Source organism: Aphelocoma coerulescens, chromosome 4 (genome assembly GCF_041296385.1).
Source record: "Aphelocoma coerulescens isolate FSJ_1873_10779 chromosome 4, UR_Acoe_1.0, whole genome shotgun sequence".
In the NCBI taxonomy this organism is placed as follows: domain Eukaryota; kingdom Metazoa; phylum Chordata; class Aves; order Passeriformes; family Corvidae; genus Aphelocoma; species Aphelocoma coerulescens.
In genome coordinates this window covers 16,216,085-16,237,180 of record NC_091017.1, presented here as the reverse complement: position 1 = coordinate 16,237,180, position 21,096 = coordinate 16,216,085, and the positions used below count along the sequence as shown (strand labels likewise).

Below are 21,096 nucleotides of genomic sequence, written 5' to 3'. Positions count from 1 at the left end.
TGTCTCCTCCTTTTTTCACTGCTGTTCCTCGTCATGGAGTATCAGTGGAAAGAGGTTCATTTTCTAATGGTGACTAATTATGTGACACAGCCACTGATTAAGTAAACATTTAGGAAGCTGGCCTAGAAGAATTGCTCTCATTATGGTCTTTGTTTCAATTTTATTTCCTCTTTTTTCTGTTTTCTTAAATAGGTTAACGAGCTCCCTTTATCCAAGGCAGGCAAATTCAACATTTACAAATTATTAGAAACAGAAAACTTAGTTTTTCTCTCACTGCTTACTGAATTTATTAAACTTGAAGGACAAGACAAAGGATGCAAGATGCCAAACCTCAAGTGGTAAATTGGACAATGTCTTGTGGAAGCTCTGACCTAGAAATCAGATTTATTTCATAGTTTATTGCAGTGTCCAGCAGAGCTGAGGAGGCCCTCAGACCTTTCCCAAGCAGTGGTTGTGCATAGCTTTATAAATGTGAATAATTTCCTTGACTGTAGTGGGACTGCTGGCAAGTTTAAAATTAACCAACAGCATGGGTTTAAAAGGGACTTTGTAGAGTAAGACCAAAAAAACAAGTGAACTACTTGAATTAATTATAGAGAAAAAGGCTCGTCAACATGCTCTTTAATATCTGAGGTAATTTTGTTGGTTGACATGTGCAGTCACATAACAGAAGATCAGGTAATGAATTTTATATTTTATAACACAGTTGATACTTTTGCATCCTTTCTCTGTGATCTGATCTGTTACCGTATTTCACGTTTCCCTTGCAGACAAAATAGTTGTGCGTTTGAGCCTCAGAAATTAAGAGGCATTTGACCTAATTCCAATTATTTTCAGAGAACAAAGGAGGGGTTTTTTGTTCCTTGTCTGCTAATGACCTCCTGGAAGTTGACTGTTGGGGAAGTTATTGTGATGCCTTGAATTGTCCCCATAGCTACAGCTGGTAGGAAAGATGTGGGTGTCTAGAGTCTTACCAAGCTCACGGTTTTATGTCCTCAGACTTCAGGACTCCCCAGCCTACCCTAAAGCTGTTCTGGGCAGATTTGCCCAGTCTCAGTAGCATTTGAGCTCTGTAAAGCCTTAAGCCAGAGGTTAGCAGCTTGCTTACCCTTCTCTTGGTGTTGTGTAATTTTGTAGACGTTGGGAATTCCCAGAGGGATTCTGTAGTAGAGCTGTCACAGAGGAAAGACATAAACCGGTGAGGAACAGAAGCTTTTGCAAGTGTCAAGTGCTTCTTCAACACACCAGCAGGAATCTTACCAGTTTGACCTGATTTTCCAGGTTTACTACCAGGATCTGATATAGCAGTGGGTTTTGTTGCTGTTCTTGTGTACAGTATGGGCTTCTGGCCGTTGAACAGTTTCCTTTTGTTGCCTGCTTCCAACTTGCTTAGCGTACTTGCCTTTGACACTTTGTCATTTCTGTGAAGTGAATAGGTTGTTAATTAAAAAAAGAATACTGGCAATTACGGTATTTTTTTAAAGGGCATGTCAGGGACTCATTGGTTTGACTTTTCTTGTTATTTCTCCTTCCTTGGGTATATTCTAGCTCCCCGTCTGGCTATTACCTCACTGAAGACATGTCAGGAAACATGACTCAGGATAACCAGGCAAAATAGCTGCCATAAGCTAGTACTGAACTCTTGGTTCAATCATGAAGGGCACTGATGGATCAGTAAACAGTTAAGAATATTGGTTAAATATCCCCCCCTTTCCTTTGGTCAAGTTATTTTGAGAAAGAGCAGAAACCAAGGGGAATTTCCAAGATAAAAAATCCTGTGTGAAAATCATGGTACTCAGTAGGGAAGGGTGGGAATGCCCTTTTCACCTTCCTTTTTGAGTTCCTGAGGCTGCCCAGAGGAAACTTCCTTTTGAAAGTAAGCCTGATCCTGTGGGTGATGGAGCTGAAATGGGAGACAGACAACTGACCTGTTTCTGCAGGAGTGCTTTCCTTGCATTTTGCACCATAGGACACACATAAACCCTGGAAATGTAAGGCTGGCAGCTTCAGGAAACACCGCAAGGATTTTAATAAGGCTGAATGGCAGTGGAGAGGAAGTGGCAGTGCTAAAAGTATTTCAAAAGGGGAAACAAAAATGATGATTGCAAATATGACCTGACTGGCAAAATAGACAAATATTTGACTTTTGCTTACTCAGAAAAAAAGTTGATGTAAGGGGCAAAGGGCAGAACTGCCAGGGCAGCGTGGTTGTAATCTGTCCCAGTCAGAGGAACAGCATTTCCCACAAGAAATGTGGAGACCCCTCACACTTAAGGCAATAGCAGGGAGGTTGCATCCAGATTTGTCATGCTGACATTTAAAAAATTATTCACATTCTCTTTTAGCAATTCATGGGAAAAAAACCCGCTGTAGTCCTTGAAGAATTTCAGCCTCAAATGCCTGTCTCAGCTGCTGAGCTGAAAATGTATTCAAAAATCCAGCTGTTGCTGTGCATGCCAGTTTTCCTAGTTTTCCTTTTGCCTCGTATGAGATGTGCTTCCTTTTTAAAATATTTACACCATATCCTGTTTTCTTTAAGTCAGTAGATACAAATATTTCTTCCATTGTTAAAACAAATACAAATAATCTCTCCTATCTTTTCCAGTTTTGATGTTTTAGATCCATTTTCAGCTGCTGCTGAGAATTTGTCATCTGGACAAGCTTTCCCCAGATGGAGGGTGTGGCTCTTCAGGCTTAAACTGTGCAGTCCTGTAGCTGATTACTTAAATGGAATCAGACACACTAAATTAAGCCAAACTATTTGTCTTTATAGCCCTTCCTCCACATTTAGAATGAAGCATATTTGTAGAGCTGGAATAAATACAGTTTATCCAGCAAGCTACTGGCTGGGGGCTGTTGATATATGATCACAGAACTCTGTTTAGTGCTAAAGATTTCAGGGAATTTGAATTTCCAGGAATTTTTCAAGTGTTTATAAAACCTTCTTGGCTCCAGTCTCTTTTTTTTTTTTTTTTTTTTTTTTTTTTTTTTTTTTAAGTGTTTTTCTTCTGGAGATTGAAGGGAAAATATTTTCTGGATAAAGGTTTATTTATTTCAATTTTTTTCTATTGTGCTTTCATCATAAAGGACAACCAATAAATACATGATGAATTCTGTTTATAAAAGATTGATCATTATTCATGTTTTTTCTGGAGGGGAATGTATCTTCTGTTTGTTAGATGAGGTGGGAGTAGGGATTGATGTAAATCACATTTCAAGGCATGTGTGGTGGTAAGGGAAAAGGGATTTCCATATGGATGACAATTTGTATGTTCTAATCCAGTGGCTTGATCTGACTGAAGAAGTATTTCTTTGAATAGAGCAAACTTCTTTGGTTTTAAATATTTGTCAGAAATATAAGCCTATTTTGGCAGGTAAATATGATGGGGGTATGTGACATTAAAGCACTGCACTAGTAGACAGCAGTGGATCAGGAATTTGATTTTTCAAATAGATATGTTTTTCTCCCTTCCTTTTCAACACCCCATGTTTGCGGGTTTTTCCTGCATTTAAACCACTTTTTTTGTGCTTTTAGCTGTGTGACTTTGCAGCACTTTGACCAAAAATTGTCTTGCAAACTATTATTAGTCATGACACTTCTGTAACATAGTGCATCTTTAGTCATATGTACCTCTCTTGAGAGGTCTTTGTGTTTGTCAAAAAATTCCATCCAGTGTCTCAAGATTTCATTCCTTCAGTTGGGGTCTTTTTTGAGCCCATCAGGAAGCAGGGATGCCCTGAGTGGTTTGCACATCGTCTCAGAAAGCTGTGGTGAGAATGCAAGTGAAAGGATTCTGAGGAAAGGACTGAGTACAAATCCAATCCAGTCTTACTCACACATTCTCCACTCTGCTGTGTGTAGAGATGTATTTTGAAAAAAAGGAGTGGAGCGAGACAACTTGAGCAGCTTTGAGTTGTCAGAGGAGCACCAGTAAGTCATTTCTTGTTTTAAAGGAAGGGATAGCAGTGGACTTACAAGGTCACAGGCAATGTTTGTCTGGGAAAGGATTGTTGTATTTAAAAAGAAATGGAGTTTAATATACTTTAAACGTGTTAATTGAAATGTGCAAGGTCAACAGAAAAGTTCTTTAGCACTAAGTGCAACAAACAAAGAGTGGGTAAGACAATGTAGATGGATAGTGGAAAGAGAAGCAGCATTGTTGTACCTAATTTTGATCCCTAACTTTCTGGAATACATGACAGGCTATTCATAGGCACAAATTCCACTGCTAATGAAATGTAAAAAAAAAAAAAACCTTTTCAAAATTTTTTGTTTAGAAATTTCTTAACTGATTGAATCCTGATTAAAGTAATAAAACCCCCCTCCTATGACCTAAGTTCAGATATTCTTTGGAGTGTAACTGTGCGATTTGCAAGTTAGACCATTGTGGATTTGCAGCATTCAAAATCACATGCAAACAAGTTAATAGTTTCAACTTAATAATTTTTTGAACACTAAGTGAGCAAAAAGCTCTTATCATTAATTGCTGTGTATACATTAATTCTGTAGGAGATGAAGACTTCATTTTAACATCAGTTTGCACCTTGAGAGATGCTCCCTTGACTTTATTACGATAAAAGCCTAGAAAAAGAAAACTGTTAGGTTGTACTTTTAGAAAAATGCGTTTCCATGAATTTAGTTTTACAAATGCTTTCCTCATCTCATAATGTGGAGTGATTTGGGATTGCTAAATTCTAGCAGATCTTTATTCTTTGTGGCATACACTTGTTCAATATTTTTTTTCATTCTTGTGTATTTTATGTGTAGCAAGTCTGGATTATTTGTGGGGAGAAGGAGCACTTTGTATATTCCCTGCTGGAATACGGCGAGCATCTGAGAAAAGCTTTCTCATAGATGTGTTTATCTGGCTTTCAGTTATATTTAACACCTTTTACAGTAAGGTGAATACCTTTTACAGTAATCTGTCGTGGTGTGTGACTGACAGGTGGGAGTCACACAGGTCAGGCACACGGCGTGTGAGCAGACAGAGGCTGGCATTAGCCTGAACTCCAAGATAAAGGTGCTGTGACTCCACCTCCAGCAGCTTACCTGATCACTGGCACTCAGGATTATCCCTGTGTATTTTGCCTGGGGAAGGTCTATGTACATGAACGTGTGAGGAAGCATACATGGGAATTATACCTTAAAATTCTTTATTCATTCCCATTCCTAGTAGCCATTTTCAGCAGATTTTCAGGAGCATTTCTAAGGGTGCTGCTGTCATCTTTTGTGCACAGATCTGAGCCTGACTTTGTAGAATTGCTCTGCAGACAACAAAGCAATGCTGCTGCTTGCAGTTATATCCCTCTGTGTTTCCCAGACTCTGACATAAAATCTATCATTCCTTCCTCCCTTACTCTCAGCTTAGACATTAGACTGGATGGGTTAGGGGGTGAGGTGAGGTGAGGCTTTCCATCAGAACAGAAATATTAATTTTAGGCACTGCTAAACCACAGCATTTAACTCCAACCTTCTCAAAACAGTGCTGCAAGGCCATCAGGAGCAGTGGTGGGTAGGCAGAGCTTGTGGAAATGGCTCCCAGGTTTAGGGGCTTTGGGTGTGAACTCACACCTCAGAGAACATCTCTGCCCATGTCCCGCCAGTGCTGCTGGGATGAGTGTTCTGGAAGCTTTCTCACAGCTTTTCCTGTTGGCTTGGTTGCTGGATTCCGGAAATCTGTGGAAACGATGATGAGTCCTCTTGGTTATTAAGCAGAGAGGAATAAATCCCAAGTTAGCAAAACTTCTCCTAAATCTGTGCAGCCTTTTGAGTTCAATTTTTGGTGCCTCTTTCGGTTCCCTAAAAGCAGCGGTTTCAGGCAGAGCTGAAAATGTCTCTCATCAATGAGAGCAAGCCGTCCTTGCAGCAGTGAGGTGACAATAACAGGATTTTGGTGCTGGCTGTGGCCCTTTGGCTGCGTAACACAGTGACACAAATGCTGGATGCTGCGAGCGGCGCCGCGCTGAGGATCCGGCTGCTCTCCTGGGGGAGCTGCCATGGCAACTGCGCTGCTGCTGGGGAATGCCCTGCGCCGGAGTTCCTGCGGAGAGCTCGGGGTCGTTGGTATTCCGAGCGGCTCTGGAATATTGCAGGCACCAGAGAGCCCTTCCTGTACTGCTACCGATGTTTACTATTATCGCGGTGGGGGAAATATGCAAATGGTGTTGAATGATTCTAACTTTTACTACTTATTTTACTTTTACATTTGGGCATGCAATGTTAAAAAAAAAGGGAAACAACTCCATTAAAATGTTAATCTGTTTACATGTAAAAAAATTAGCTTGCTACCTGCAAACACTTGTTTCCCTCACAAGGGAATTACAATGACCTCAGTGGAATTTCTTGTTGTGGCTTTTTGGTTTTTAACTGTTTTTAAAGCAGACACTTGCTCCCTCACAAGGTGATTTTTATTGACTTTTGAGAACAGAGTTTTTTTTTCAAGGTCTTTGGTTTTGTGTTTTTAAAGAATGTCTAAAACATCTTCTCTTTCTGATATCCCTATCCTTCTTGACATACATTATTTGGATAACATCATTGTCCAAGTAGCATCATTATTCGGATAATTAAGAACAGACAACTGCAAAGAGCATGGAAGGGACTCTATTTCTTTATTTTCTTGGATAAGAAATACCCGTTCATAAAAAGGGGAATTATATCATGACTTTTTTAACGGGACATTAAAACATGCAAATTAAATGCCTCAGAACATAAAAAAAACAATTTGCAAATGCAATCACTTTAACTCAACAGATCTTCCCACAAGCAATTTATGTATTCTTAATACAAGAAGCTTTGATATTTGAATAGTGTTTTTAGATGTTCCTGTCAAAGCAATGTGTGTGTAGTTATAGGCAAAAGTCATCAGCATGCTTATGTAACTATAAGCAAAAATACAGGTGTTAAATGTAAGAGGAGTTTTTGGAGGTTAGGGGCAGACATATTTTACATTGATGGCCCTGATATTTCCTGCACTGCTAGAGAGCTGAAGTACTGAGGAACTGGAGTGCTTGTGTCATTACAAAAGAACATTACGGTATCACTGTGAGATGGTAAAGACAAACTTACTAATTGTTGCTGACTAACTCAAGATTTAGTTTTGAAAGTACTGCATTTGTTTATTTTGCTGCCCAGGTAACGTGCTTGCAGGACTTCTTTGGAGATGATGACGTCTTCATTGCGTGTGGGCCGGAGAAGTACCGGTATGCTCAGGATGACTTCGTGTTGGATCACAGTGGTAAGACTGACATCCTGAACCCACTGAAATAGGAAATTCTCCATCCCATTCCCATGTTCAACCCTCAAGAATTGTGTGATTCAGGAAAATATACAGGGGATGACATTTTCCTGTAGATAAGAAAGTTTTTTCAAGCCATCATCTGGCTTCTGTAAGCCTGTTAAAATGCACCAACAAACCTGATCAAATTTCCTGCAAAACAAACTCTGTCTCTAACGTTACATGGAAAACAGAATTGAATTATGAAAGGTACAGTCATGGAGCTAATGAATCTAAAATCTGTTAAAGATGTTCACTTTTGGCATCTGTGACTGTAAGATAATTTCCATATTTCTTTCTTCATGAGATTTTTGAAAAATCTCATATGTAGCCATGCTCATTTCCAGTCTTGAATTGTCCTGCCAGACAATTCACACACTCCAGTCTTGTCTGCTATAGACCAAGTGTTGGCCTTGTAGCTATTTTGAGGTTGTAGGGGATGCTGGGTAGGGAAGGAGGTGAGACAAACTGGGACTTTGTGCCCCTGCTGTCTGCCTTGGACAGATCATGAACTGAACTTGTTTATGAAATTTGGTTTTCTGAAAAAAAAAAAAAAATTGTAATATAAGTTCAAGGAAAAAGCAATCCTCTACCAGAGAGTTTTGGAATTGTCTTGGAATATCAAATCATAGATATTTTTTTACCTCCATGTTCATGGAATTGTAGAATGGATTGGTTTAGAAGGGACCTTTACAGGGACTATCTAAGTCCAACCCCTTGGCAAGGAGCAGGGACATCTTCCAAAAAAAAAGTTCAGGTTGTTCAGAGCCCCATTGAGCCTGACCTTGAATGTTTCCTGGGGTAGGACATCTACCACCTCTCTGGGCACCCTATCTAGTGTTTTACCACTTGCACAGTAAAAAATGGCTTCCTTATATTTAGTCTGAATCTACACTTTTTTTTTAGTTTAAAACCATTCCTCTTGTTCTATCACTACAGGTCCTACTAGACGTGTTTTTTTCTATCTTTATTGTTTGACCTGAGGAACATCCTGTTTTTCTTTTTATGAAAAAAAGTTAATCTCTGGTAAAGAAAACTTGCCCTGGCAAGAATAATCAGATTATTCCAGAGGAGCTTCCGGTTGTGAATGAAGGATTTTTATTTTTTTTTAATAAAAGCAAAAGCACCTGCTGTTCTTGTAATTTTTCCACATGCCATAATTTCATTACAGAATGCTCAGTTGCAGCAAGAAGTACAGGTGTATATCTCTCCACTGGCCTATACATTTGGATGGATGGAGGATTCAACTGGCTCCCATTCTGCTGTTCTTGCCAGGGTGCTGTGTTTCCAGAACTGCTGCATTATGTTGAGTCAGTTAGTGTGGGGGTGGCAAAAAGGGTGTTTTTTAACATAGTTAACAGCTAAAAAATTATGTGATTCTTATGAAGGAGTGGAAGAGCATGGTTGTATTTACTCACAATGCAAATCCCAGTCTGGGCATAATCCTAATTTCCCTAGCAGGTTTTAAGGCTGTAAATTTCCTTTTCCCATTACACAAGGCACAGACTAGTTGAGCTCATTTCCTTGCCTTTATCTCTTTCTTGCCTTTATCTCTTCAGCTTGGTGGTCCCTGCTTCTTCTAATAACTCTGAGGATCTTAATGGAGAAAAGCAGGTTATGTACATGACTGGTAGGGCATGCAGCTCAGCTTACTTTTTCTGTGATGACATGGCATCCTAATGATGACATTGGCATCAGGGACAAAAAAGGAGAGAAAGTTATGATCCCATTCGGAGCGATTTGCTAGCGATGCTAACCACAGGAATTAAAATGTGTTCAAAATGTCAGTGCATGTGTGCTCATTGATTCCTTTCCCATTGAGGTTGTTATGTAATGATATACAGCTGATGGTAAATGACAGCAATCTATTGTTTCAGCCTTCTGGAAACAACAGACATTTCTCACCTGTTCAAAAATTGGTCACAGCATCAGTTTCTTTAAAAAGAAGGGAAATAGTGCTGGCTGTGCAGCTGTCCTGTATGGAAGTGCCATTACAGCAAGAGTCTTGGCATCAGCATATGTACAAACTTGAATTATAGTAATAATCCAGCCTCAAGACATGAAGAAATATCATCTGCAGAATGTTACATATAGTATTGAGTAGCTCAAACAGGGGTTTTTATGGTGAGCAGGTTAGAGTTGTGAGATGCTCTTACAAATCTGTTTGACTCAGCTGGGCAAAGATGTTTAGAAACTGCTGGTCATTTCCTGGATAATAAACAGCCACAGTGGCGTGTGGAGGGAGCCTGTGCATTGAACTGTTGTCAAAACCCTTGACAGAGAGTTTGCTTGCTTTGTAGAATGTCGTGTTATGAAGTCTTATTCCCGCTCCTCTGCCATGAGGCACACTGCGTCCAAAAGTCCAGGACCTTCACGTCGGAGCAAATCCCCTGCCTCAGGTACTACTGCTAGGAAAGAGCTGAACATATCAAACACACAAAAAAATATATTTTTTTTTTTCTTTAGTGGGGTGAAAAAACTTGTTGGTCTCTCTGTAATACAAGTGTTTCCAGGGGGAAAAAAACCCCTTTTTTTCACTTTGTCTCAGAGATTTAATACTGATCTAAAATAAATCTGTTTTTTTGTTTTGTTTTGTTTTGTTTTTTGTTTTTTGGTTTGTTTTTTTTTTTTAATCCTGGGAAGAAGCATGGTTTCTATTTTTTAATTATAGGCACAAATAATTTCAGCTTATGAACATTGGAGTGATTTGTGCTAATTGTGCACTTGGAATTTGTTTTTAGCATGGCACCTCCTGAAGACTATTAACGACAGGGTGTTAGATGTGGTTAAATTCGTGTTCATTGAACTAGATTATACCCTTAAATTTTGAATTTGAAAGGTTTCTCTTATACAAGCCAAATATTGTCAGAAGTAAAGGACTTTGCTGATTCAAGTAATTTTAGGGCATGTACTGTAGTGTTATTGCCCATTAACAGAATTTTTCTTCTTGTGCTTCTTATAATTTCAAAGGTGCTCACACTGTGATTTTGCCACCAGTTTGGCTAAACACTATATGTTCCAACCATTGAGTCTTTTATGTAAATAGAGGGAGAAGCTTGGGGTTTTTTCAGTTTTTAACCTCTGCATTTTATTTCTAAATACTTCTTTTTCCCCTGAAATCAAACTATTGAATATGTAAATATATGATGCTCTTTTTTGAATGTAACTATAAATGTAAGCTTCTGTGTGTATTCAAAACTGTGACATGTTCCATATTCTCATTTTCACATTTGTTTTGCTTAATTGATGCTGGTTAAAGTCATTTTATCTTTGGGTTCTTTCAAAATGGAATATTAATAATCTGTTTATAAAGGTTGAATATTTAACTGAAAAGCTTCAAAGAAGGATTGCAGAAAAATGTATCATAAAGGGCAAGTTTTGCAACTGATCTGCATTTCATGCAATTCTGTTACCTCCAATGAGATCATGTAGAATATCTATCAGCAGTGAATTTTATGCAAAGTATTTAGATATCAGTGCTGCCATTTCCATACTTATTTCTACTTACATCCCCTTTGGTTTGGTTAATTTGAAAAATGTATGCAAAGTGTCTGGTATTTATCCTTCTATTTACTTGCCTTTTTTTTTTTTTCATGTAGTCTTTTCTTTTATTTACCCTTCTTCCTTCCATGCATGTTCAGAGCTGTTTATTAACTTCTTTCCTCAATGTCTTTTTCCTTTGTGTCAAATATATGAGTACAGTAAAGAGGGGTGGCCACTCCAGTGCTCATTCTTCAGCAAAATCCCCAGGTGAGCCATTACCATCATGGCTATGTATCACTAGTGTGTCTCCTCCCTCTCCATTTACCTGTATTTTTGGTGCTGTATTTGTGAATATTTTCAAGCTTGAAACACACATTTTGCATTCGATGAAACAGAGACATAATGGGTGTTGGGGGTTTTTTTGTTGAGGTGGATCATTTCAATGAAATGATGCTTTTTAATTCTTGGACATCTGCTAATGGTGTCAAAGTTACATTTTTAAAGATACAATTTGACTACAAGTAGAGCAGGATTCTGAGGAGCAATACATTTGTAAAGCATATTATAATGGAAGATTTCAACCAGCAAAAAAAGAATTTCTGGGAATTACTGAAAAAATCAGTGCAAAACCATGTCATAGGCTTTAATTTTATGTGCAATTTCATATTTTTCTTTGTTTTCTTGTAATATTTCAGCCTAAGTTCTAAAAAAATGAGGAATCTCTTTGAACCTTCAGTTCAAAGTCAAAGTATCTGTGAAACAAATAACACACAAATTGATTAACAAATAAATTGAGTCTTTGGGTCATATTAGAAGTTAACAGTTTAGAAGCTGTTCATGGATTTTTCAGTTTTAAACATTCCAGTGCGCCAAGCATGTAGCCTAACGTGTACTGCTTCAGAATGACAGAAAAGTTTGGGGTTTTTTTCTGTGTATTCAGACTGGTATGCATGTGGAAAGAGACCTCAAAAGCATTTATGCCTAGAAAATAGATTAAAAAGGTAAGTTTGGCATACACAAGGAATATTCAGCAAATCAATAACAGTGGACAGGTTTGTGCCAATGCAGGTTGCTGGTTTTTTGAGTGAGAGAAAAAAAAATGCTGCTGTCTGAAATAGCAGTGTCATGGTTTAACCTCAGCCAGCAACTGAGCACCACACAGGCACTTCCTGACTTCTCTGCTGCAGCAGGAAGAAGGAAGTGAATTGGAAGGGTGAAAGTGAGAAAATTCCTGGGTTGAAATATGAGTGGTTTAATAATTGAAGCAATAATATAATAGCAACAACGATGCTGCAGTGAAAATAACAAAGAGAGAAATAAAACCCAAGAAAAACAAATGATGTGAATGACCTGCTGACTGATGCCGTCTTGTCCCTGGAAAATGTGACACTGAGCAGTGTCCCCTCTGCCAACATTGCCTCTCGTTTCACTGCTGAGCATGACACTGTATGGGCAGCAATATGTCTTGGATCAGCTGCGGTCAGCTGTCCTGGCTGTGTCCCCTCCCAGCTCCCTGTGCCCCAGCCCCCTCATGAGGGGCAGGAAGGCCTCGATGCTGTGCAGGCCCTGCTCAGCAATAACAGAAACATCCCTGTGTTAGCAGCACTTCCCAGCACAAATCCAAGACGTAGCCCTGTGCTAGCTGCTGTGAAGAAAATTAATTCCACCCCAGCCAGAACCAGCACAAGCAGTTGGCTGACTCCCTATGGATGCAAAATTTTTTACATTTAGGCAGGGCCAGCTCCAGCTTTCGCTGTTGTTGCAGTTGCTTAGCAGCTCATGTGATCTCTGCAGGCACTGGCAAAGAGGAATCTGCAGACAGCTCTTTTCAGAAGGATCCTCAGCAGAATGAACCGTGTGTCCTAGAATCACAGAAGGACAAAGTTTGGAAGGACCGCTGGGTGTCATTCAGTCACACCCCTGGCTCAGAACACCACCCTTGTCCACCAGGAATAGCTAAGATATTGGCAAAGAGCTACAGTGCAGTCAGTGTAGGCTGGGCTCTTCTTCCTTATACAGTTTTGGGAGGGAAGAACGTTATGTTCACCGGCCAGTTTTACTGGGACACTTTGGTGGTTCTGTCAATGCTTAAAGAGGATGGTAGTGGCTTAGAGACAGATAAGAGTTCCTTACAGTGGTCATGTTCAGGAAGCAGTGACTTTTCTGTGAGCTGTATAAAAGAATCGTTGAACAAACAAAATTTTTTTCCTCCTGTGGTAATGGTTTGTCATTTGGAAGCAAACTCTTCTACCGAATTACCTCATTTCTGGTCATGCAAGAAGCAGAAAAGAGTAAGATAGCAGTTGCTAGCTCTTGCCATTGTCATACCTGCAAATTCTTTATAAAACACGGATGCATTGATAAGCCAGGTTATCCAAAACAAATTGCTGAAGTCTACAGGAGAGTAGTATACTTTTAGATACTTTCCACATCTCAAAAAAACCCGCCTTAAAATCACATATTGTTCTTACAGGCAAACATCGTTAAAATCAGGATGAAAATATCCTAAGTATACTGAGTACTTCTAAAAGAAAAAACTAAGGTCTTGGTCGTGTAACAGAACTGAGAATATAAATCCAAGTTATCAGAGTTCAAGATAGACTTACTGTGTAGCTAAACACTAATTAGTTGTATCTCAACATCATAAACCAGAGAAGGAGATCTTTGTGAAAAATAGGGATTTGTGGAAGTTGCAGTGCAGTCAGCCTGGCCTACTGGCAGATGGGCTGCCCAGGTTGTAAAAATAGTCCTTGGAAGGCATCTCCCACACTCAGATAATGTTAGTGTGCTGGGTCAATGGACACTTTGTAAAATAAATCCAATAGTTTAAGAAGTGATGCATAACCCATGGCAGACCTGAATATGTAAAGGAATTGTGCAGGTGTATCTGTTATTTAATTTGAAGTTAAGCTTCTGTTTATCAGAGTTGTTTTTTCTTTCTGAAAAAATAATTCATCACCATAAATCAGCTCTGAAGCATTTTCAGCTCAAATTCCTGCCTAGTATTTTTATCTCCCACAAAAAATGAGGTTCAGCTAGAAAGGAATGATGTCTCATCATATAACATTGCATCATATTTGTATCTGATGGACAGTGTGCTATTCTCTCTGCATAATGAAATTCATCAGTGTGTTCTTTTCAGAAAAGTAAAAGGACTGACCTAAGTTATATTTAATACACCAGAGGTAACAGATGTTGTATGAGGCCTGTCCAAAAATCTGGACTTAAAATGAATTAACTCTTTAAGTCAAGAGGGAGGGTATTGTATGTTTTCACAGACACTTGTACTTATTGGAAGCTCAAAAGTAACCTACTAGCTTTTCTCTTGGTGAGGTTTTTTGCCCTAAATCAATATTTTCTGAACTACTGTGAATGTTCTCTGTCATGCAAACAGTTAATTCTTCTTGTCTGTTTTTCTTAGGGAAAAACAAACAAACTCGTGTTCTGTGAAACATTCTGCCTAGAAAGTAAGGCATTGATCCAAACTGAAGAGGAGGAGGGTCAAATATCCTTAGAAACTTTTTCTTTCTATAATTTTTTTGTCTGATATCACAATTTACTATGCAATTTTTAAAGGCAGTGGCTTTTTTTTTTTTTCTTTGTTTGTTTCTGTGCCCAAAACTCTTGCCCTGGTAAAGGGCAGAATGGGCCTTTTTAATCTCTGGCATGACAGTGCAATATTTGTGTGTCTTCTTGATCCCATATCCAGCCACATGAATTTTCAGGGTGCAATTTTGTGACATGCAAATGTATCATTTATTCCTAAATGCTGAGGAGTCTGTTATGGTCTTTGTTAGCAGACTTCAGTGATAACTTTCAATTTTTATTCATCTTTTTTTCCATATGTTCACTTCTATTGCTTTGGTCAGTTAATGGAACCCCAAGCAGTCAGTTATCCACCCCAAAATCTACAAAGTCCTCCAGTTCTTCACCAACGAGTCCAGGCAGCTTTCGTGGACTTAAGGTAAGTACAGGAACTGTAAACCCCCTAAATTCCATTATTCATTGACTGTATGACACTGGAGCTGAAGGAAAAATAAAAATGAAAAGCTATAATTTTGGAGGGTAGCCTTGCTGGTATGATTTTTGCTCATAGGAAGTGGAGAATAGATCTGAAGTAAGATATTTGTGTTTTGTCTGGGTTGAACACTCAGCTTAGGAAAGGCAGAGTGTGGTGCTGGCTTGAATATGCCACTTTGTCCTCCAAATTTTCCATTGTTTTTTGGATGGCAGAAATCCTCCAAGCAATTTATATTCCTTCAGCCTATATAAATGTAGCACTGTCTTTTCAATACCTTGCAGTGTTGTAGCATTGCCCAAGTTTCATCTAAAGCAGGCTTACTTCTCCTTGGCACACAATTTCACCCCTCAATCCAGTCTCCTGCCTGAAAGCGTTTGAGGGCTCCCTTTGGGAGCAGCCTGATGTCTGGCAGATTTTTCTGTGTTGCACCAAGAGATTTCTCTTCCTCTCCCGCTTCAAAACTGGCTGCATTTGCAGTTCTTGGAGGCTGCTCTGTGCCTTTTGCTCAGTGAAATAAAAGGAACAGTCTGGAGCATCTCGTTGCTGCATTTGTGCAGCTGTCCTTACAAGGAGAATTTTCTTACGGAATCATCAATTGCAGCCTTTCTGGAAGCAGACTGGATGGTTTGCACTGATTATTCTGATCAAGTAATAGCTCCTTTTGGTGAACACAGCATTTGTGAAGAGGCTGCATAATTCTGTGGAAAACTGTTTTCTCCATTAAGAGACTGGCTAAAGGACGTGATTTGAATAGCGCTCAGATTTGGGTTTTGACATGCTAATTGTTATCAAGTCTTGTTTTGCAAGGAGTATGGCACTGGTTTCTGCCAGACTGCTGTGATAATTCTGACAAAGAATTTTGATTCATTTCATTTATTTGTTTAATTTATTTGTTTAATTGTTTGATTTTTTTTATTAATTTTGAATTATATCTGTAACTGTTTGGTTAAATAATTTTTAAGAGCTGGAGTAGTTCTGACATGGAAAATTAGAACTCTGTGTCTCAAAAATCTGTCTGGCTCTTCTATGGAGCTTACAGTAGAGGACACCAGAATTACTGGGCTTGATGCTCTCAGCTGGTCTGCACTATATTTAACAAATGCTCTTTTGTCTTTCTTTAATGAAATTACAAGTTTAGAAACGAGATCATTTGCCTTGGTTTTTTTCCACCGCTGCTCTGTCTGCTTTTAGCTGATTAAAGCTCCATTAAAGGCAGAGAGAATTCTGATAGCAACAAGCAATTCTCACCAAAGTGGACATGTCCCCTTTCCCATTCACTTTCACTCAAGTAGGCTGCTGTACTTTTTCAATTTGGAATTTAGTTGGTGCTGGAGACCAATGGATTTTCATGTCAAATAATTCACCCCCATATGACCAAAGAAAACAGCAAAACCAAATTAGCACACCAGGTCTGAGATGCTTACTGAGGTGTAGTGAGTACCTCTTGTTTTATTCCATTAGGATGCATCTGTTCAGCAGGATTGTCCCAGCTGTGCTCCTGAGTCTAAAGATGGGGAAAGTTATCTGGTGAATCCAAGGGGGAATTCTGAAAGGATCAAGTGTGCTGTTCAGTTACACCTGTTTCTCAATTATGTGGTAATAGTAAGGACTGGTTTGGGGTAGCAAAAAGCCACCAACAGGGAAGGCATGGTTTTATGCAAAACCAGATTCTTTTAAGAAACCATTATTTTATACCTTTTTGTAGAATTGGGTTTTTTTTGGTTAGTCTGATGAGAAGAACAGGGAAAGCAGGGAATAATTTATTTGGAGATTATTGCTTTTCCTTATTGTTTTATAGTTCTTTGTTGCTAAGACTGCATTGCTGCACAGACAAGCAGTCTGGCTTCCTGCACTTGTATAAAGAAGGTGCCATGACTACAGCTGAATGAAAATTTAGACATAAATACCATGTCAGTGACAGAATAAGGTGTATTTTAGAGTTTTCTGTGTTTGAGAGTTCAATATTTTGAGTGATTTATTGTGTACAAATCATGTATGTTTGTTTTTGTAGAGGGTGAAACAGCAGGACTTAATAATAATGGTTTTGTATAAGCTTGAAGCAGCAGAAAAAGGGAACAAATCAGGGTTGATGTTTCTATTTCCTATAAAGAGCAGAGCATCAGAGTAGCTGCACTTGAACTGGACTTTAAAAACTTTTATTTAAAAAGCCAGAGCAAAGTAAAATATTTTGCTATAGATTAGAACCTGGCTAAGCTTTTTGTAGTTTGACAATCAATGTAGAGCACAAGTGATAGTGCTAGTCATCAAGGCAGCCAACTTGCAAAAATACTGATTGCAGCAGCAATTTCTTCTCAGTCTCAGACACTGAGTCTTATATCATATTCTCTGAATGCCACTATTCCTTTAAAGAGACATCTCTTCATTCTCCAAGGGTTCCTTCTGCTTCACAACACTTCGTTAGGAGTGGTGTGTTCAGGCACAGGAGATTCCTCGCAGGAAACACTCCTTGTGAACAGTTTTTCTTTAGAGGAAAGGGCCTTCTTTCTATCCTTTTTAGCTCTTCCAACTGGAGTGCCCTTGTGCTATTAATTGTTCAGTACATGCAGTAAGTCCAGCATCCCAGGCTTGCAGAAGTGTTTTAAATAGTGGACTCGAGGTTATATTGAAGTAAGGAATTAATGCTATGTCTTAATAATAGTAAACACGATAGAATTTCCCCACAAACCCAAATAAAAGCCTTCATTCCAGTAAATGACAAATATGGATACTATGCACCCAACACACTATATATTGTTATTCAGACTATTTATTTTTAATGTCCCAATATTAATCTGTAAGTAAGCATTTCACTTAGCAAAGGGTTTGTTTCAAGGTCAAGGTTTATTTATAAAAGTTAACAAGTATGGGCATGAAGTAAATGACTACTCTGTAAAGTGTTCTCTTGTGATCAAATGTGCTGAGTTTCTTATTTTTCTGTTGACTTCCCATGGAGATAAAATCTAGTGCATGAGCTAATAATAATGGTAATGGTGCATTTGGTGGCACGGGACAGCTGACCAAGAGAAGTCCTTTTGCTGTTCTGTAGGCAATGGAAAGGTTTAACATTTTTCTTTGGTTCTCAGTGTGCATTTCTATGCAATGCTGTTAGGGGTGATTTGACTCTTAGCTCTTCCAGTACGTCTGTTATTCTGCACACATTGTACCATAAAAATTGTCCAGAGACTAGATTAAATTTGAAAATTGGTGTAACTTTGGAAAGTGGTGTCATTACTTCCTTATGCTGACTTGGATTGCCTTGTTGTCTCCTCCTAAAATTAGGGACCACAAAGTCTTGCAATCTTTTTAAAAAGAAGATAAAATCATATAAATAAAGAGGCTTTACAGTTGAAGCCTTTGGTAGACTCACAATTATGCTAAATAGCCTTGTGTTTGAATTTGTCTGGGTATTACTTTTGCAATTGATGGACCAAATGACCAAAGTGAAAAGGCATTAGAACCTGATCCAACAAATAACTCTAAGTACTTGCTTAACTTTCAGCCATTGAGTAGTCCCTTTTACTTCAATGAGGATGTCAATGTACTTAAACATGTGCTTAAGTGATTTGAAGGATTAGTGCCTATCTTCATCAAGGTTTTTAATCTCTTCAGTGTTGTACATGTGAGCTTTGCGTGTAGTTTTATATAAAGATTATTTACACGTGATTATCCAGCCCAGGGGCCATAGCAGTTCATAGAGGGATTCTTTAACTGGTGAATTTGGTGAATTTGCAATTCATGTTTAAGGATCGCTTAAAAAAATACTAAGTTCCTGTGTTACACATTATGTTAGTATTAAACATTATAATAATAAATACTTACAACATCTCTATGAGATACTGATTATATAAATAATATTTATGTTCAGAATGTCTTTCAACCCCTTCTTACTACAGCCTTTCAGGATGAATTACAATGACATAATCAAAGTGCCCCCAGATTTTGGAGAATACTTCTGCAAACAGTTAATTCACAGTTTGACTAAAATGCTCATACTCTACAGTTAGATTCATCACCATCCCATGTAGCTGCCAAGGAGTTGGGTATTTCCTTCAATATGAAAAAGTCCCCAAGCAAAAATTTGTGTCATGGGCAATCTGATACTGAGAGCAAAGGTTTGCCAACCAAGGTACCATTCCACTGCAAAAGAATATGGGTTTCTATCTGTGGATCTTTCCTCACACTCTAATGGCATAAAAAATAAAATGCCACCAGCTGTGGAGTTGTGGCAGAACTAGGGTTAAACCATTTCTGCCATTTCAGATTCTGATCTAACACCTCAGCCACAATGGCAGCATTAATTTTATTTTTGTATTCATTTTAGCTTTATTTCCTGTTAATGTTTGCTTCTTTCTTGCGGTAAGAAGGAATGTGCCCGGTCATGCTCTGCCCTGATTACAAGACTGGAGAAAGTTGGAAGTGTGGGCTAGATGTTCCCATGTATTGTCACTCTCTGAAAACCTAAAATAGATTACTAATATTTTAGGCTGATGACTAATACTTGGCCATGGTCTCTTCTGTTATCTCTGCTTCATGCTTAAAGAAAATGTGACTGACTGGTTGAGAGACTGACTCATGATTTTGTACAAATGTCATTTAACCCAAATGTCCTTGTTCCTAATCCTTGTTAAACAGACAGATAACTCAGAAAGACAGCAGCATTACCATAACCTGGGTTTAAGTTATTAGCAAGGAGCAGAGTAGTAGCTGCCTGCTTGCTGTTTGATGCTACTTCTGTGCCAAATGCTGGTAAACTTCATTGTTTTAGGGGCTCTACAAAATTAAATTGTACAGCTTCTAGTTACTGTACCTTTAGCTGATTTGGCAGCTCAGCTGCCACTAGAAACTTAAGCATTCATTAGCATTTCATGAGCCTTTAGACAATATCCCTATCTGTCAGTTCAGTTCTTTCCCTGACAATAGTGTTAATGATTTAAAATATTCAGCAGTGTAACCACACAATGTCAGCTAAAACGCAAAATGCTGCATTTGCATTCCTGGTGTCGTGCAAAGCCATTTCAACAGACACCGAGCTTAAGGCAGAGAAGCATTTTAATCCTTCCTGTGGTGAGTGCTGAAAACTACCATAATAGCCCATGAAGACAACAACATCTGGAATTTCACAGAACAGCAAGAAATGTTACATAGAGGAGGGGGAATGATCTAAAATGTATTTTAATTTCATGCAGCATCCCTATACATAACTAGTAGGAGAGCTTATAGGAGTGGTGCACAGAACACATCCAGTATATTTTGCTATTTATGGCATTCATTCCTATGCCTCCATCCCTGTTCAGAATAAAAACTTACCGTTCTTTATGTCCCTGGGCAGTATGGCAGGATGACTTTAAGTAGCATCATAAAGATTCAGATCCAGTACCAATTAAAGTGTTAGTGCAGGAAAATCAGTTTTCTTCAGCTGTCTTGCTTCAAAATCATTTAGATATTTGGTTTTTTACAGTGTCACAGATACTAAAACTGCATCTGTCTGGATGCATATTAGACATCTAACTCGAAATGCTTGTCGGTGTCTTAAATCTCCACATCTATAATAACCTGAAATATAGCCTGGTAGATTGCTAAATAAATCTGATTATCATAGATGTACTTGGTCATCTACACCAAAATGGTAGGTGCAGCTGAAGGGAGCTTCCTTTGCTGTTTGCTGAAATCTGTTCAAGTGCTTTATCTAAATAGCAATATTGGGGCTGAATCTTAAATTGGTGCAAGTGACAATGAGGCATTATGATGGTGATGAACTGTGAGAAAGCAAGGATGAAAATAAGATGGGAGTAGAAAAGTAAACTGGCTCTGTATAGATGTTTATAGTGGTTTTTTTTAAACTTTGCTGCTTTTTTGTATGGCTCTTTCTTGTGATTGTCATCACAAATTAGAAGTTGTTGTGTACTTCCACAGATCTCCCCACATGGTGGATCTTCTTCCAATGTGAATGGTGTACCTGAATCACTCCGTTGCCAGAGTCCCGAAGGTAGGACACCAATAATTGCTGACAATCCTTGCCAAAATTTTGCTGTAGGTGACACTTGGTTTGGCACTTTCAGATGGTTTCTGATGACTCCAAATCATTTTCTGTTTGGAAATGTTTGTTGCCTTTTTGGACAAACTTACATTGGAAAAATTGTCAGTGTGTTTTGTACATCAAGGCAGTAAAGTTAGGAAATAAATTTGGTTAATAGTTTTTTGTCCAGGGGTAGCGTATTTCTGGACCTTGCTCTTCAATAGTCACTGTTAGGGATTTGACTGATTTTGAACATGGCCTCCATTACCACCAGAAATGTGTTTGTGGCTGGATTGACAGAG

General features: G+C 38.6%; 1 protein-coding gene across 4 annotated transcripts in view; it reads left to right on the top strand.

Moving 5' to 3' along the window:
* The window catches only part of DCLK2 (doublecortin like kinase 2), an 80,817-nt gene that overhangs the window by 37,481 nt on the left and 22,240 nt on the right, over positions 1-21,096 (top strand). For 2 of the 4 annotated variants that reach the window (XR_011150465.1, XM_069012821.1), the window contains exons 3-7: positions 7,133-7,235; positions 9,575-9,673; positions 10,977-11,024; positions 14,627-14,721; positions 20,692-20,764. Coding sequence is in view for 2 of the 4 variants with exons in the window: in XM_069012821.1 (XP_068868922.1) it covers positions 7,133-7,235; positions 9,575-9,673; positions 10,977-11,024; positions 14,627-14,721; positions 20,692-20,764 (418 nt within the window). In the remaining 2 variants the exon portion in view is untranslated. The remainder of the gene's footprint in view (positions 1-7,132; positions 7,236-9,574; positions 9,674-10,976; positions 11,025-14,626; positions 14,722-20,691; positions 20,765-21,096) is intronic. The other 2 variants (XR_011150466.1, XM_069012824.1) reach the window with 1 other exon arrangement.